Here is an 18,283-nt window from a genome sequence, read left to right as displayed (position 1 = left end):
TCCGATGTCCAAGGACAGTAGCATCAAAAGGACACTTCCCAATCCCAAACCATACTTAATCAAACACATTTTCAGATCAGTCATGACATACACAACCAACAATTCATCATATAAAAGAGAATGTAAAAGCATAGTCCAATCAAGCAGTAATAAACATCTCATATACTTGAATAATGAAAAAGAATACATAAACAAGTGCTACTGTACTTATAGTAGTACATCAGAAGTATAGAGTACAAGAACAGTAACCAAACTCATAGTTTCATAAAGTAGAAACCAAAGAGTATGCGATCTATGTTATTATGAAATAACTATCCTTACCTTGATTATTGCCAAAGATAATCCAAAGATCAAAGAGAGCAACTCCAAACTTAGCAAATAGACTCCTAACAATCATAGATACAACATTAGGAAAGATACCTAAGAGATCAAAGACCAAACGAATCAAATCGGGTGACAAATGAAGCTACTGACATCATTGGTCGAGTGCTTGGTAGACTGGCCCAGTCGACCAAGCGAGTCAGTACGGAAAAGTGAAAACTGTTTTGGTCATAACTTCTTCGTTTGAAGTTGGATTGATCCGAAATTCGAAGGGGAACTTCCTAGGATGTATTAGAATCATATGGGAAGATAAAAACATCAAATCATGGTCAAACTATGGGTTCTTGATTTGACCCAAGAAACTAGGGTTTCAATTTTTATGGCTTTCATGAAAAGGTTGTGATCACAGAGTGAGAGGGAATGATTGTTATCAAGAAAATAACAAGAAATCATAGAAAATCTAGTTTAGATTAACATAAATATTGCCCATGAGGTTTCCCTCGCATGGGAGGTTACCAAAGGTTTCCAGAAAGATCATACAAGATCAGGGTTTTCAAGAAATTTATTCGGCTAGGGTTAAGATCATGACGATGATCATAGATCTCAAAGAATAGAATGAGATCATGTAATAGATGGTTGCAAGGATGCAACATCTTCTTCCTGATCTCAATCAAGAACAAGATCAAAGAAAGAATAATTAAAATTTCAGAAGAGATACTAACCTTGAATTGTCAGAATAGAGATGAGAGGCTTCAGATCTGCAGAGGAGTCTTCGAAATCACCAGAGAGAGTTTTGGAGAGGTCTTCTCACGTTCAAAAAGTGTTTAGGAGGCACCCGTAGAAAAGAAACACGAAGTAGGGTTTAAGTATAAGTGAAAAACCCTAAAATTACATTTTCTCGGATTTGGCAATCCTTTGGTCGAGTGGTCCAGTCGACCAATCAGTTGACCAAGGCAGACAGTAAGGTTCAAACAGGGAATTGAAGGATCAAATGGGCTCTAAACCTTATGGGCTTTGGCACACACATCAAGTGACATATCTAGCGTGTAGAAATACCTTCAAACCAAGTCAGATAATACTCCAAGTCCTTCAACTACTCTCATCTTCAGACAGGTGCAGCTTCCTTTCCAAATCTGCACAGACTTCCAAGTATGGAACTCCATCATCAACATCCATGGGTTTAGAGTCAAACACCATGTCTTCTATTGAAATGGCCCATAGTTGGCTTCTTCCTTTACTCCGGGTCTTCGGACCTACAAACAACCGGGTTACCGGGTCAAGTTCAGGGTTAGGTTAGGGTTGGGTTTCACATTCTCCCCCCTTAAAAGAAATTTCGTCCTCGAAATTGAGAGCGAACCTGAACTTCCAAAAAGTTAAGGAAATTTCTCCTTCATATCTTCTTCCTTCTCCCAAGAAGCTTCTTCAGGGGTATGGTTTTTCCAACGAATCTTTACCAAAGGGATGACGCGATTCTGCAATTGCTTCTCCTTCTTATCCAAAATTTCAGCTGGCTTTTCATCATAAGTAAGATCAGCACTAAGTCCTTCAGGTGCTTGCTGTAGAATATGTTCCGGATTCTCAATGTATTTCTGAAGCATCGAAACATGAAACACATTGTGCACAATAGCAATAGACGGAGGTAATGCCAATTGATAAGCAACAGGTCCAACTTTTTCCAAAATCTCGAAAGGTCTAATGTACCGAGGGCTAAGCTTTCCTTTAACATTGAATCTCATCACACCCTTCATAGGTGAAACCTTCAAGAAAACCTTTTCTCCAATTTGAAATTCCAAATTGGAACTTCTCTTATCAGCATAAGATTTCTGTCTTGACTGAGCAGACTTAATCCTTTCTCTTATCATGTCGACCATTGCGATAGTAGCTTCAATCATCTCCGGGCCTAAGACTTTTCTCTCACCAGTCTCAGTCTAGTACAAGGGTGTCCTACAAGTGTTACCATACAAAGCCTTGAATGGAGCCATGCCTATAGTTGCTTGATAACTGTTGTTATAGGCAAACTCAACCAAAGCTAAGTGTTCATCCCAATTTTCACCCATATCCACTACACAAGATCTAAGCATATCTTCCAAAGTTTGAATCGTCCGCTCAAATTGTCCATCAGACTGTGGATGATGAGCTGTACTCAAGTTCAATTGGGTTCCCAAGGCTTTCTGCAAACTGTTCCAAAACCTTGAGGTGAACCTAGGATCACAATCAGACACAATACTTATAGGCACACCGTGCAGAAGAACTACATTATCCACATATAGCCGAGCTAGCTTATCCAAAGTATGAGTGATCTTCATAGGAATGAAATGGGCTGATTTGGTCAGCCCATCAACGATTACCCATGCAGTGTCATTACCTTTACCTGTCCGAGGTAAACTAGTCACGAAGTCCATAGAGATATCTTCCCACTTCCAACTAGGAATAGCAAGAGACTGAAGTAATCCAAATGGAGGTTGATGAATGGCTTTCACGCGCTGGCAAGTCTCGCACTTGGCAACAAAATCATCAACATCGGCCTTCAATCCAATCCACCAAAAACTTTCTCTTAAGTCTTTATACATCTTGGTGCTTCCAGGGTGTATTGCAAAGATCGACTGGTGTGCTTCCTTCAAAATTTCTTTCTTGATTCCTTCATCAGCGGGCACACAAAGTCTTCCTCTAAACAATAAGGCACCATCCATAGATATACCAAAGTCAGGATCCGAATCAGGATTCAAAGAAATCTTCTCAACCTTCTCCTTAAAATCTAGATAAGAACCTTGCAGAGCAACAATTCTGTCTCTAAGGGTGGATCTTGCTGTCATAGCAGACAAAACAACTTTCGAACCTTCAGAGACAACTTCCAAACCAAAATCTGAAATCAAAGACACCAGAGGTTGACTCAAAGCATTCAAGTCCAATACTTTCTTCTGACTTTTCCTGCTAAGAGCATCAGCAACCACATTCGCTTTACCAGGGTGTTACTGAATATCACAGTCATAATAAGAGACCAATTCCAACCATCTTCTTTGTCTCATATTCAACTCCTTTTGGGTAAAGAAGTACTTCAAACTTTTATGATCCGTGAAAATAGCAATCTTCTCACCATAGAGGTAATGTCTCCAAATTTTCAAAGCGAAGACAACTGCGGCAAGCTTTAAGTCATGAGTGGGGTAATTCCGCTCATAATCCTTCAATTGCCAAGAGGCATAGGCTACAATCTTTCCATGTTGCATCAACACGCATCCCAAACCAATCTTCGACGCATCAGTGTAGACTGTCAAACCACCAGAATTATCAGGTATAGTTAAAACCGGAGCACTTGTCAATCTAACCTTCAATTCTTGGAAATTCTTCTCACATGCATCAGACCAAACAAACTTCTCTTCCTTTCTAGTTAGCTTAGTCATAAGAGTAGCCAACCTAGAAAAATTCTCAATAAACCTTCTGTAATTGCCTGCCAAACCAAGAAAACTTCTTATTTCTGTAACAGTTTTCGGTCTTTCCCAATCAGCAATTGCTTATACCTTTTCGGGATCAACACGAATACCTTCAGCAGAAACCACATGGCCGAGGAATACTACACTCTTGAGCCAGAAATCACAATTGCTAAACTTAGCATAAAGCTTTTTTTTCTCTTAGTCTTCGCAAAGTGAAATCTAGATGCCTTGCATGCTCATCTTCATTCTTTGAGTAAATCAGGATGTCGTCGATGAAAACTATCACAAACTTATCGAGCACATCATGAAAGACTCGGTTCATGAGGTCCATGAACACAGTAGGAGCATTAGTCAAACCAAAAGGCATAACTTGAAACTCAAAATGACCATACCTTGTTCTAAAAGCCGTCTTGAAAATATCACTTGACTTCACTTTCAACTGGTGATATCCAGACCTTAAATCAATCTTTGAGAACACTGGTGCACCCTTCAACTGATCAAAGAGATCATCAATTCGGGGCAGCGGGTATCTATTCTTAATGGTCAACTTGTTCAACTCATGGTAATCAATGCATAGACGCATACTACCATCCTTCTTCTTAACAAACAAGACCGGGGCTCCCCAGGGAGAAACACTAGGTCGAATGAAACTTCTATCCAAGAGTTCTTTCAACTGCTTTTGTAACTCAACCAACTCAATAGGAGCCATTCTATATGGAGCCTTAGATACCAGGGCAGCACCAGGGATTAAATCAATAGAAAATTCCACTTCTCTATCAAGTGGCACACCTGACAGATCCTCAGGAAAGACATCAGCAAAATCACATACAATGCCAACTTCTTCTACTTTCTTTCCTTCCTTAACCTTTCCTTCAGATGGCAAACCTTCAACTAACGAACAGACTTGCATCAGTGCAGATAATGTCTTCTTACAAATTCTTCCTTTCTCGCCTTGGAATTCAAAATTTGAACTTCCACTAATCCGAAATTGTATTCTCTTCGAAGAACAAAGAATTACAACATTATGGGTAGTCAACCAATCAATACTCAAAATGATATCAAAATCCTTCATATCCAAAAGTACCAAATTGGTATGGTTTTTCCAACGAATCTTTCTCCGAATTGCATGAATCTTAGTTTCTAATTAGGGGATTTCATGGATTTACTGCTGTTCTTCCATTTTCTTATTATGATATTACTGCTGTAAGTACTTTAGGTACAATAAGTCTTATTCATGTAATTCTTCTTATTCAATTGATCATGTTTATATACTTATTCTTGTATATGTTGAAATATCAGTTATGTATGTTATGACTGAATTGGGAATGTGATTGCTTATGTATGATTTGGGATTGGGGAATGTCCTTTTGACATTTCTGTCCTTGGACATCAGTGGAAGTGGTGGGACATTTCCTATGGTGACCTTTGACTCTTTCTTGAATTATTGTTTGTCATACCTAGGGCTTGTCTAGCAGTGTTTGGCTAAGATGTCCCTGTTATATCAGACTCGATTCAGAAGGGTATTAAGACCAATTAACCCATGGTAACAGTGTGGGTTTGTGGGCGCTCAAGACCGGTATCCAACCCGTGAGAGGACATGGATCACATTGTGAGGTGCCATTCGTTGGGAGGGTTGCAAGTAGTGGACTTGGGCTCACAGGCGCTCAAGATCGGTATCCAACCCGTGAGAGGATATGAAAGCTTCCCGTTTATTATTTGTGGATGACCAATAGGGTTGATGAGTCCGTAGTTCGAGTCGGTTGTAGCCATAGGATATGCTGACTCTAGTGAGAATGATACCGGAAAGGATCACGAGAGCCAAGAAATGGAAGTATTTGACTTTGACTTGATATAACTAAGTAGAAGCCTTGCATTTGGCTAGGCTTAACCTTGACATGCACCAATACTTTGACCAATGGTGATGTGAGAGAGCGGTGACCTAAACCCTAGCCAACGAACGTCCGAGAGGGATGCAGGACCCAATTACCACCGGAGAACCCAAGATACCGAGATGGTTGAGGGAGAGTGATTTGAGACCTACCCAGAGGAGTATGGTGCTATGACTTAAAGCATGTCTGCCAATAGAGACCAACATACATAGAGTTAGATTCATACATGCATTGTCTGTTTTATATCATCTTGTATCATGTATGTTTTAAAATCATGTTTACTATGTTACTATGGATATAACCTGCCTTGCTGAGTTCTTTTGAACTCACTCATTTTTGCAAATATCTTTGTTAGACTATTCTGCAGGTACTGACGACTATGAAGGCTAGTACCATGAAGCACAAGCGGATGACGCATACTACTCCCAAGGTGTTGGCTACAATGACAACGCAAGTGAGGAATTCATGGGTGAAGAAGACATATCGCGTCAGGATTAGTCGTACTCACGTGCTTGTTACGCGTTATCTGGATTCTGAGACTTTTACTTTTAGAAGTTGTATTTATAAGTTAGAAGAGACCTTAGTTTAGTTTTGATTACCTCTTTTCTATTCCTTTCATTTTTAGAACCGGTTGTAATCTTTCTTTTGACTTTCGATCTACTATTCTGCTGTGTTATGTGGAGTGATTTTTCACTACACTCTACATTGATTATTATATTGGTATCATTCTTTCCGCACTCTGATTATGTTGTTTTCTCTGAATCTTATTTTGATCTCTCTGTTAATGTAATATAACATTGATTATGTCTTGTTCGTGATTATATTATTGTAAATGTGGGAGGTTGGTTTCCTCGATACTGAACTTCGGGGTTGTGGATCACACACTTGGGTATGCCAGATAGGGTACCGAATGGGTGGATGTGACAGTGTGGGACATAAACATGGGAATGCACATATTGGACAGTTTGGTAACTGTGGTGTCAATCAACCAGTTGGTACTACTCAAGCCCCCAGGCTAGCTTATGCTAATCCAAGGCAAATGAATCAAAGACCAACAGCAACAGTGACTCTTGCGGAACAAAAAGAGCATGTTTGTTTCTTTTACCATCAGATAGGACACTATGCTCGTACTTGCCCTTGACTTGTCAGCCGACAACAACTGTGGCTTAGCCAACACAAGCCCCTCCAGTTAGAAAAGTGTATAGTATTATTAGGACTAAGTGAGATCAGAGTCACGATGTCGTGACGTGTACACTACTTGTAGCTTCAGTTCCAGCTTTCGTTTTGTTAGATATTGGTGCATCTCATTCCTTCCTATCATCTACATTCGTAAGGAGAACTATGGCAATATCAAAGAAGTTGCCTAAGTGTCTAGTGATTAGTACACCCACTAGATCGGTAGTTCAACTAGACAAAGTAATAGAAGCTTGCCCTGTTACCATAAATGGAAGAAACTTCGAAGCTGATTTAGTGATCCTTGATATGAAAGATTTCAATGTAATCTTGGGAATGGATTGGCTAACTGCACACAAAGTAGTTATTCTTTGCTCCTTGAGAAGGGTACAGTTCCAGCTTGATGGAAATTCATCTTCTAAATTTCAAGGTGATCAAGGAAGATTTAGTAGAAAGACCTTGACTGCAATTATGCTAGTAAAAGCATTGGTGGAAAGTGAATCACTTAATGCTTCATCTGGGAATGAAAGCAAGAAAGAGAAGAGAATGGAAGAAGTTGAACTAGTAAGAGACTTCATGGATGTTTTTCTAGAAGACTTATCGGGTTTGCCACCAGGAAGAGAATTGGAATTCATGATAGAATTAACTCCAGGACTGCTCTTGTGTCAAAGGCATCGTATAGGATGGCACCCATTGAGTTAAAAGAACTGCAAAACTAACTGAAATAGCTCCTAGAAAAGGGATCATTTATCTACCAGATCTATCTCCTTGGGGACCTCTAGTTATGTTTGTGAAAAAGAAGGATGGTAGCAATGCGTCTATGCATCGATTATTGGGAGTTGAATAAGTTGGCTATTAAGAATAAGTGCCCACTACCTAGGATAGATGATCTCTTCGATCAATTGAAGGGAGCAACAATATTCTCAAAGATAGATTTGAGATGTGGGTATCATCAACTTAGAGTAAAGGCAAGTGATGTGAAATCCCTCACAAACCCTAATCTATGTTGTTGGTCCGAAGACCCAAAGTCAAGGTAGAAGATAGATGTGGACCCTTTCATTTGAACCCATTGGGTCTGACCTAGAACCAATGGTGGTTGATAATGAAGATTCCATTAGGGAAACCTTGAATGACTTTGAGAGAAGATGTAGCTTGAATAAAGATGGACTTGGGAATGGACCTTGAGTACAGTGTTGACACCTTCAGAAGGTCCTACACAGTTAGGTAAGACCCTTTCTTAAGTTGGAAGAGGACCCAAGTGGTGAATATGGCTTCCGGAGACCAAAATTCAGCATTTGACCAAAGGGGATTGCCTTGGTCGCCCTAGGCGACCAAAGCTGGCAAGGGACAAAATTGTCACTTTTGGAAAAAATTAGGTTTTTGGAGCCCTATATATTCAAACTTCGATCTAATTCATACCACTTTGCCTCTCTTAGCCATTGGAGAATGTGAGGAGAACCCTAGAGCTTCCTCTTCAAGGCCAAGGTTGACCCTAAGCATCCATGAAAGATTCCTCCATTGAATCTTCTTCTACAAGGTTAGTATTCGCATCTATACTCTATTGATCTAATCTCTCTACTGTTTCAACTCTTTGTTTTGATTGTGAGGAAGGTCTTACACTGCTGTAATGACCTAATCTATGATTCTCATAGTCTTAGAGTGAATTCCCATTCACTCTATTCTTTTTGTGGAAAGCATGGTGTGATTTTGGTGTTTAACCTTGCATGATGACCATAATCTATTCTTATTTGAGTTGTTTGATTTCTAATCTATGATAGATTTGTTCTTAGGTTGTTTTCTAATCATGATCTACTGGTTTCTTATCTTGAGAATGAATCCCCATTCATTCTAGTCTTTCCGTGAGAATCCGCGGATCAAACCTACTATGTGATTTATTGGATCATCACTTCAATGACCTTGTTTGATGTTTAGATTTTCATAGATTGTCTTCATATGTTATTTTATAATTTTCCTATTAATTTTGGAGTGTTCCGATCTCAAACGAAGATTTTTCGACCAAAGTTGGAGTTTGTTGTCCGTACACAGCAAGCTTGGTTGCCTGCCTTGGTCGCCCCAAGTGACCAAAGGAGTTTGTGACAACAACTTTCCTCTATTTTGTATCCATTTTGTCTTTGATCATTAGAGTTTGATCCTTATACTCTATACTTGTTTGTTTAGGGTTGTTTTGGTGATTTTGGACTCACCCTCTGGTCTCATACTTCGGAGTTTACGAATCAAATTCAAGGTGAGTACGTTCACTCACAATTAACATGATTACATGCTTTGATATGCTAGGACTTGTATGCAAGTGTTAGCTACTATAGTTATACTTTTTCTATAATGTTATACTTTTGTAATTCCAGGATATGTTTCATTATTTGCATACTTGTATGAATGTGATTGATTCAATTGTGAGTTGGACTTTATTGTGATACTTATGGAATCATGATATGATGTGATTGCCTAAGTGTGGTTGTCGATTGGGGAATGCCCTTTTGGCGTTTCTGTCATTGGACACCAATGGAGGTGGTATTGGACGCATTTTTATGGTGTCCTTTGACACTTTCCTCAACTACTGGATGTCATACCTAGGACTTGTCTAGATGAGTTTGGCTAGGGAAATCTTGTCATATCTTACCTTATCGGAAGGCGTATTGAGGCCGAGTGACTTGTGGCAGCAATGGGGATTGGTGGGTGCTCAAGATCGGTAACCAATCCGTGAGAGGACACAATCGCATTGTGGGGGCCATTCATTAGTAGGGTCGCACATCATAAGCCTAGGCTCATGGGTGCTCAAGACAGGTAACCAACTTGTGAGAGGGCAGGAGAGCTTCTCCTTTATTATATGTGGATGACCAATAGGGTTAAGAGTCTACGTAGCCGAGAAGGAGACAGTGACTCTAGGGAGGGAGGTATCGGAACGGACTGCCTAGGCATGGAATGGAGGCTATCATATCGAAACGGACTGTCTAGTGCACGTAAGGGAGGTATCCAACTTCGAGTAGATGTGACTCAGTAGATGATTTGCATTGGGCTAGGTATAACCCTGACATGCGCCAATACTCATACCAATGGTGGAGTGAGAGAGTGGTGACCTAAACCCCAACCATGGATCCGAGAGGGATGCCCTGACCCAATTATCGTGGAGAACCCAAAATATGTGCTTAAGAGCCGTGAGGGAAGAGTGACTGAGACTGCCCAGAGGAGTATGGTGCTCTATCTTAATGTGTGTCTGCCATTAGAGACTAGCATATAGAGGGTTTGAAGCATACTTGCATCATTGTTTCATATCATTTGCATCATGCTTGTTCTGAATTGTATGTAGTTGTTTATTGTGATTGAATGTTGAGTTCTGTTGAGCTCACCCTTCGGAGCATATGTTTATAGATGGTTTTGAAGGTTCAGAAGAGATCTTGTGCACCAGAGGACCCTTCCTTATATGATACACTTGCGGACTCAGTGAGAGAAATTGGAGACTAGTGGTACAACTCGTACACCGGTCTGGACCACTTTGATGGCTCCTATTGATAGCAGTATACACCATCTTGTTTGTTGTTGGAATTGTGAGTTAGATGCTGATCCGAAGATGCAAGTGCATAAACCCAAGGTGAAGAGGATGAAGATTGAAGAAGAAGAAGAAGAAGAAGAGCCTATGGAAGATTAGAATAGACTTAGTCTTATTCTTGTTCTTAGTTTATTTTAGTTGTAATACTTTCGAGTTACTTTAGAGTTTTGATCTACTCTTTCGCATTTGACCTATGGAGTTATTTTTCGCTATACTCTTTAGTTGTTTCTATGATTGGTATCAGTTTATTCTACACTTTGATTATTCTTTGAGATTTATTATGAGATCTTTCTTTGATTAGTTCTTAATAGATTATGTTATTGTGCAATGTGGGTATATGATCGCCATAAACTTGACCATGGGATTGTGGATCACACCTCTGGGTATCGTGGTTAGGGTATTGGATGGGGGGATGTGACAAGTGATATCTATAAGACAACAATCAGGACTCGGTACCAACATTACGAGTTCAAGGTAATGCCTTTTAGCTTAACGAATGCTCCTGCAGTGTTTATGGATATGATAAATCGAGTATTTCATGATGTACTAGATAAGTTTGTGATTGTATTCATAGACAATATCCTGATTTACTCAAAGAATGAAGAAGAGCACATTGGACATCTCCATTTTACCTTACAAAGACTAAAGGAGAAGAAGCTTTTTGCTAAGTTCAGTAAATGCGATTTCTGGTTGTCTAAGAAAGTCTTCCTCGGCCATGTAATTTCAACAGAAGGAATTTGAGTTGATCTTGATAAGGTAAAGGTAGTTGCAGAAGGGATAGACCTAAGACTATGTGTGAAACCCAGCCCTAACCTTGACCCGGAAACCTTGTTATTTGTAGGTCCGATGACCCGAAGTAAAGTAAGAAGTCAGCTTTGGGCCATCCCAGTAGAGGACTTGGTGTCTGGCTTTGAATCCATGAAGGTTGATGATGAGGTTCTATTTATGGAAACAGAATCCTGATGAAGATCTAATTAGTTGATGGACTTGGAGTGCTCTCTATCTTGGTTTGAAGGCATTTCTACCTACTAGGTAAGTCACTTGACTTGTGTACAAAACCCCTTTAGGTTTGGATTTGATCTGGGCCTTCAATTCCCTGTTTTGGCCTTCTTTGTCGGCATTGGTGGTGATTGGTCGGCGGGCCGTCGACCAATCCACTCGACCAATGGGTGCTGTCTTTGGCAATTAGGTTGATTCTTGCTCTATTTAAGTCTAACCTCGAGTCCACTTCGTATTTGCTGCCTCCAAACCCTCTGGAGCGAACCAAAGACCTCTGCAAGTCATCTCTCTTGCATCCTTGGAGTTTTCTTGGCGGATCTTCGTCGGAACTCTTCTTTTTGCATCAAAAGGTATGTCTACTCTCTCTTCTTCTCCTACATCTTTGTTTTTCTTTCCTTTTTGAGTTGAGACAGTGGAAGAGATGCTGCATCCTCTGTTGCAAACATCTCTGAACATGTTCTCATGATCATCCTGAGGATTTAAGGCTAGAACAATGATCTTAACCATGATCATTGCAAGCTTTTGAAGGATTCATGATCAAACCATGATTTAATCTCTGTTAATTTTCTAATCTGAGTTCTGATCTCTTTGGATCTTCTTTCATTGATCATGTTAGTGGTTAATGGTTGTGTTTTCTTTCTATGATCCATAATCCATAGAATTCTAGTTGTTCTCTTCTACCTTACTATGTGTTCTTCATGATGCATGATAGTACATATATGGTAGGTTTTATTTCCTTATTTAGATTTATGCTTCTAAGCCTTATTCCATGAAGACCTATGCATGTTTTCATGTTTTCATTACCAAAAGCAATGATCCATCCTCCTATAGTTCTTATCTTTGTTTTCTATTTCAAAATTCATCAAGATCCATGTTTGATTTATTTATGGTAACTTTTGTTTCCTAATTTGGATCTTGATACCTTGATTTGATTAGTGTTTTGAGGTCCCATATATGTTAGAATACTACTGATGTAGTCTACCCCTTGATTAGTACCCTTTTGAACCACCAAATTCGGGTTTCATATCTCAAAACTCTGATTTTCTAAGCTATCGTCTGCATTGGTCGTTGATTGGTCGAGTGGACCACTCGACCAATCCACTCGACCAATGAGTACAGCAACTCCAGAATTGGTCGTTTCGGATATTTTGATATATATTCTGCTAGGGATCTTTCCTAATATGTTGTATATACTTGTTTAGGACCTTCTTCTCAAGTTTGCCAAGATCTTACTTGATTTCTTAGGATCCTTTTGCGAGTTATAAAAGGTAAGGATGGTTATTTCCTTAATTACATAGATAGCATGAATCTAGTTTCTATATTTGAATATCATTAATATGTTTCCTAAATTAGATTCTTACAATGATGTACTACTGTTGCATAACTTTGATTACAGTAGCATTACTTATTCATATTGAATTGATTCATGTATGATTTACTTACCAATGTTATACAAGTGATTGTTATCTTGATTTCTTTCCATATATGGAGTTACCATATATGTGATGATATGAATTGATGCATGTGTATGCTTACGTATGGTTTGGAAAGGAGAGGTGTCCTTCCGACACTTCTGTCCTTGGACTACTACGGGAATATTATGGGATATTTCCGGAGATGCCCTCTGGACACCTTCCTAAACCGTTGGATGACATATATAGGATTGTCTAGTAGTGTTTGGCTAGGATGTCCTGTTATGTCGGACCCTAATCGGAGGGGTATTGAGACCGAACGACCCGTGGTAGCAATGGGGATTCATGGGCGCTCAAGACCGGTAACCAACCCGTGAGAGGACAGGAATCACATTGTGGGGGCCATTTGTTAGTAGGGTTGCATATGGTTAGACTTGGGCTCACGGGCGCTTAAGACCGGTAACCAAGAGGGGGAGGGAAAAATAGGGGAGAGGAGGAGGGGGAGGAAAGAAGGAAAAAGGGAGGAAGAAGAGGAGAGAGAACAAGAGAAGAGAGAGGATAGAAGGAAACAAAGGAAGAGGGGAAAGAGGGGAGGATGAAGGAAGAAGAGAAAGAGGAGAGAAAAGATATCTAAATGGTTGAGGATGTGAGTGGAAAAAAGGGGAGAAAAGCAGGAAAGAGAGATACTAGAGTAGATCATCACAGTGAACAAGAAGAGGGAAGAAGAAGGATAAGAGAGTCTGAAAACCAGTACAAGGAGACTAGGAGGAAAAGGGCAGAGGAAAGAAGAGACATATGGAAGGGAGGGAAAAAGAAGAAGGGGGAGGAGAGTCCGACAGAGTGGAAGGGAAGAGACACAAAAGGAGGACAAAGTGGAGAAAAAGTACCAAGAGGGAAGCTATCAGTATCTAGAGCAGGGATGTAAAGTGGGATGCTACACACTGGAAGATATATCATATGGATGATCATCTATATGGATCATGATACGACCTGATGGTGTTCAGATTATGTTATTGTTTATGGGGAGGGACAGAAGATCTGGGGGGACACACGGAGGGATAGGGAGGGGGAGGGGGAGAGGAGAGAAAGGTGAGGAGATCCAACACAAAGAAAAAGAACAGAGCAGAGAAAGACATAGAAGGAAAAAGAAAGAATAGAAACTGAACGAGGCAAAGGAACATGAAAAATAAAATATAGAACAAAGACAATGAAGGAAAAAAAAGGAAAATACAAAAAAAGAGAAAAAAAGACCAAATAAAGAAAGAACAGAAAGAAAAGGAAAAAAAGAGGGAAGAAGGAAGGGGACCAGAGGACACTAGAGAAGAGAAGAAGAGAGAGGAAGGGAAGGGAGAAGAAGGAAAAGAAAAGGAAGACCACCAGAAATCCCAGGAGGAGATCTCAGGATGTAGTCCAGGAAGGGAGTAATGGGATGGATCTGTGTCCAGGAGTATAAAAGAAAGGAAGAAGGAAGCCAGCAAGGGAGAGGGAGAATAAGGAGGAAGATGAGGAGAGAGATGAAGAGAGATGGTAAAGAAAGGCCCCAAGGAGATGGGAGTCCGGCGAGAGGGGACAGAGAAAAGGGAAGAGTGAGTCAGGGGAAGCAGGGGATCAACGAGAGAACGGCGAGGAGGATGGGGGAGCGGGTATCCACACACCGGGGATAGTAAGGGAAGAGGGGGGGAGAAGGAAAGGAGGAGGGAAAGTGAGGGAGAGGAAGAAGGGAAGAAAAAGGGAAAAAGGGAAGAGGGAGGAAAGGGAAGGAAAAGGGAGGAAGGAGAGAGCCAGAGAAAAGGAAGAGGCGAAGAAAGGGGGGCAAAAGGGGAACCGCGAAAGGAAAGGAGAGACAGAAGACCCACCCGTCCCCCGAGATGATCGGGAAGAGACAAGAGACAATCAATAATGCTATAAGATTTGAGGAAAGGGTATGTAATGGAAAATCAAATTGGGGAAATTGATTGAACATACTAGCAGTGCACAATACGGAATTTCATGTCTAGAAGTTGTTTGATGAAAACGATGAAAACATGGATAAAGCGAAAAATTCAGCAAGAAGAAATGGGGATTTGCAATTTAGGTCAAAATTGGATTTTGAAAAGTTGAAATTGGTAAATCAAATTGTATGGACCTATCTACAATGTCATCTTGAGCATGTAGCATGATCGGAAAATCAAGCGGTTGAGAGAAAAGAAATTTTTCTAAAGATATGATTTCGATATAAAACTTTGCGAGATGAGCACCAAATGTGTTAAAACTTGTTGTCTATGCATGTCATTGTGTTTAAAAACCTAGGGAATATGTTTCTAAGCATTCCTAAGCATGATTTCTAGCATTGGATACAAGTAAAGCATGGTTTTATTGAAATGCAAGCATGAGAAGATGAAAATGGAAGAAAGAATGAGAGATTTACCTTGTTTGTGAAGATGGTGTGTTGTGGGTTGTTGTTGAAGCACTAAATCACCTCAAGAACACTGTGGGAACTCTGGATATTTTCCCTAGAGCTCTACCTTTGGAAGAAGTTAGAATGAGGTTGGAATGTGGAAATGAGGCTATAATGCGAATTGCAGCTCATTGGTAGCGATTGGTCGGGGTCACTCGACCAACCACTCGACCAATGGTCAGGGACCTCATTGGTGAATTTGGAAAATGTGATTTTGCCTTATGGAATATTGTTTGATGACTATATGGATATATTTGAGCATGATTTAAGTTTCAAATCATTTGGACTTGTGGTTATGTTGAATCTGAAATTGGTATTTGATGTCTGGTTTTGAGAATGGTACTCGAGAAGTGGGCGTGGGAATCCGGTGGTCATGGAGGTGGTGAAATACCTCGGGGAGGTGGTGAAGTACCTCATGGAGGTGGTGAGATACCAAATGGATGGGGTACAGAGATGGTGCCCCGAATGTTGGAAGTTTGAGAGATATTGCCAATATATGGGCAAAGATGGAGAGACAAGCGGCTGGTTCAACCAGATGTTGGTGGGTTCATGACTGCATAATGAGACCCGGGCTGGTGCTAATGTGAATCCTCATGCAGATCGAATGCGGGAGGTTAGGAACTCCTCATACTACCTGATGGAGAGTTTTGAAGATGCAAGTACCCACCTCATGGAGTTACCAAGGACCCCTTGTTTCCTAACAAGTGGCTCATGAGTTGGAGAAGGCTTCGACACGCAATGCTGGAAGCTGGAAGATTTTGTCGAGCGAAGTTGCAACAAGAAGCCGATGCATGGTGGATTTCCACTCGTCCGGTTTGGAAGGTTTGCATGCCGGAGTTGTAACTTGGGAGTTGTTCAAAGAGGCTTTTGTATGAACTACTTTCCCGAGGCGGTGAAGGATGCAAAGGAAGCTGAGTTTATGATTGACTCAAGGAACTTTGCGTGTTGGAGTACCAACGAAGTTCGAGGAGCTTCATTTCTTTGCTCCGGACTCTTTGAAGGAAGACCTCGCCAAAGCAAAGAAGTTCTTCAAAGGATGCGCCCGCCATTAAAGCTTATCTCACGGTCCAGCCTATAGTGAGCTATGCTCAAGTGGTGCAGAACTCGAAGAAGTTGGAAGAAACGAGAGAAGGAAAGTGCTCGTGTGCAGAAGCCTGGCGATCAAGGAATTCTGGTTTGGTGGATCGCAATGACCGTCGTTATGTGAGACCTACACCCTACCCCACTCCTACCTTCGGGCTAAGAGTGTAGGTGAACACGGGTTTTCAGCAGCCGGCGGTTTAAAGATGCGGGGAAACCGACCACCAGCAAATGCAAGTGCAAGTGCAAGTGCGAGTGCAAGGCCTTTTGTTGGAAGCCCTCTGTTGCAGCCACCCCCTGTTGGATCCAGCAATCTGTTTGCTTCTCTGCAAGCAAGCTGGTCATTTTGCTCGTGCCTGTGAAGCGGCGCCGCAGCGCCCCGGTGGTGAAGAGTGCTCCTGCTCCTCCCTCCGGTAGAGTTTTCAGTATTTCGATCGAGCGGGATCCAAGCCATGATGTGATTACGGGTACATTGTTAGTCGCTTCTATTTCTGCATTTGTCTTATTTGATACGGGTGCATCTCATTCGTTCATGTCATCTGCATTCATCAAGAAGACTAACCTAATCCCGAGAAGTTGTCTAGTTGTTTATTGATTAGTACACCCTCTCTGGTCTGTTGTGAAACTAGATAAGGGGTTATCTAAATGTCCTGTGTTGATTGGTGAGAAGAACTGAAGCAAGGATCGACATGAAGGACGAGTATGGGAAGAGGGAGCACAAGGTGTCCGTCCAAAGAAGATAGAAGGAAGCGGGAATCAAGGGAAAAGAGAAGGGGAAGAAGGGGGAGAAGTAGCAGGAGAGAAAGGAAGGAAGGGAGAAAGAGGAGAAGGAGGGGACGGAGCGATGACAGGAGGGAGAGAGGAATCTAGACGGGGGACAAAGCTGAAGGAGGCGAGGAAAGAGTGAAAATAGGAATGAGCCAGAAGAGGGACAGCCTAGGGCACCGGGAGCGGGGAAGAAGAAAGGGAGAGGGGCAGAAGGAGGAATAAGGACTACAAGAAAGAAGGAGGAGATTTGATGGGAAGGGGGGTGTTGAAGAGACTAAGGGGATATCACCAAGAAAGGAAGAGTGATACCAAGAGCGAGGAGGACGAGTAGAGTCAGCCGGAGACAAGCTCGGGAGGACAGAACGAGTATCAGAGGCGATAAGTGGATGTCATGATGACATCTGATCTAGAAGAGGAAGAAGAGCAGGAGTCACAAGAGCAAGGGAGAAAAGAAGTGGCAAGTTAGCAAGGGATTGCAAGAGAGTGGTCCGGCAGAGAGCGAAGGAGGGAGAAAAGGAAGGGGCGATTGGAGAGACCAAGGAAAGGAATAGAAGTCGGATTCGACACGAAGGTAGAAATTTCTGGTGGCGAGACTAAGTGACCGGAAAGAAGAGAAGGGGGGGGAAGAATTCAAGAGTGAAAGATAGATGACAAGTGGGGACTAACGAAGTCGGGGAGAGATAGAGAAAGATTGGTGGGGGGGCAACATGGCAAGGGAGCCAGCTGGCAAGAAGGATTAGAGGGAAACCCCACAGACAGAACGGTGTCGCGAAGATTGGAGACATTATCTTTACGGGAGAAGATTGCCACAGGATCATAAGAGTGAAATATTCTTACCCAAAGGAGTGAACAGAGACAAAGGAGATGGGGAAAGTCCGAATGTGATATGGACAGGGAAAGCAAAGGCGAGCCAGTAGGAAGAACCAGAAGAAGACGGATTTAAATGCTGAGTTTACCAGTGGTCTCAGAGAGTTGGGGAAAGCGAGAATTGAGTATCGAGGGCAAGAGGCAGAGATAAGATGGGAGGAGGAGGACCAAAGTAGAAGAGAAGAGGGACCCGACTTGGATATCCAGGATGGGCGTGTAGAGGAAGGCGGGGGAAGGAGAAGTAAGAAAGAAATAGAAGGAAGACACGGGGAAGGAAGCACAAGATGACAAGGACTGAAGGAACAGGTGGATGGCCAAAGGCGGATGTGAGATTTGTGCCAAGT

General features: G+C 41.6%; 1 protein-coding gene across 1 annotated transcript; it reads left to right on the top strand.

The window, feature by feature from the left end:
* The first annotated feature begins 6,979 nt into the window (after positions 1-6,979).
* LOC149024122 (uncharacterized) lies at positions 6,980-7,513 on the top strand. The gene has a single exon (XM_089143418.1). It carries the CDS (start codon positions 6,980-6,982, stop codon positions 7,511-7,513), a length of 534 nt encoding a protein of 177 aa, XP_088999544.1.
* The last annotated feature ends 10,770 nt before the right edge of the window (positions 7,514-18,283 follow it).

The sequence above is a fragment of the Hakea prostrata genome, chromosome 2, assembly GCF_041222555.1.
Source record: "Hakea prostrata isolate BN-2017 chromosome 2, UWA_Hpros_2, whole genome shotgun sequence".
Classification (NCBI taxonomy): domain Eukaryota; kingdom Viridiplantae; phylum Streptophyta; class Magnoliopsida; order Proteales; family Proteaceae; genus Hakea; species Hakea prostrata.
This window is presented reverse-complemented; position numbering and strand designations above follow the sequence as displayed.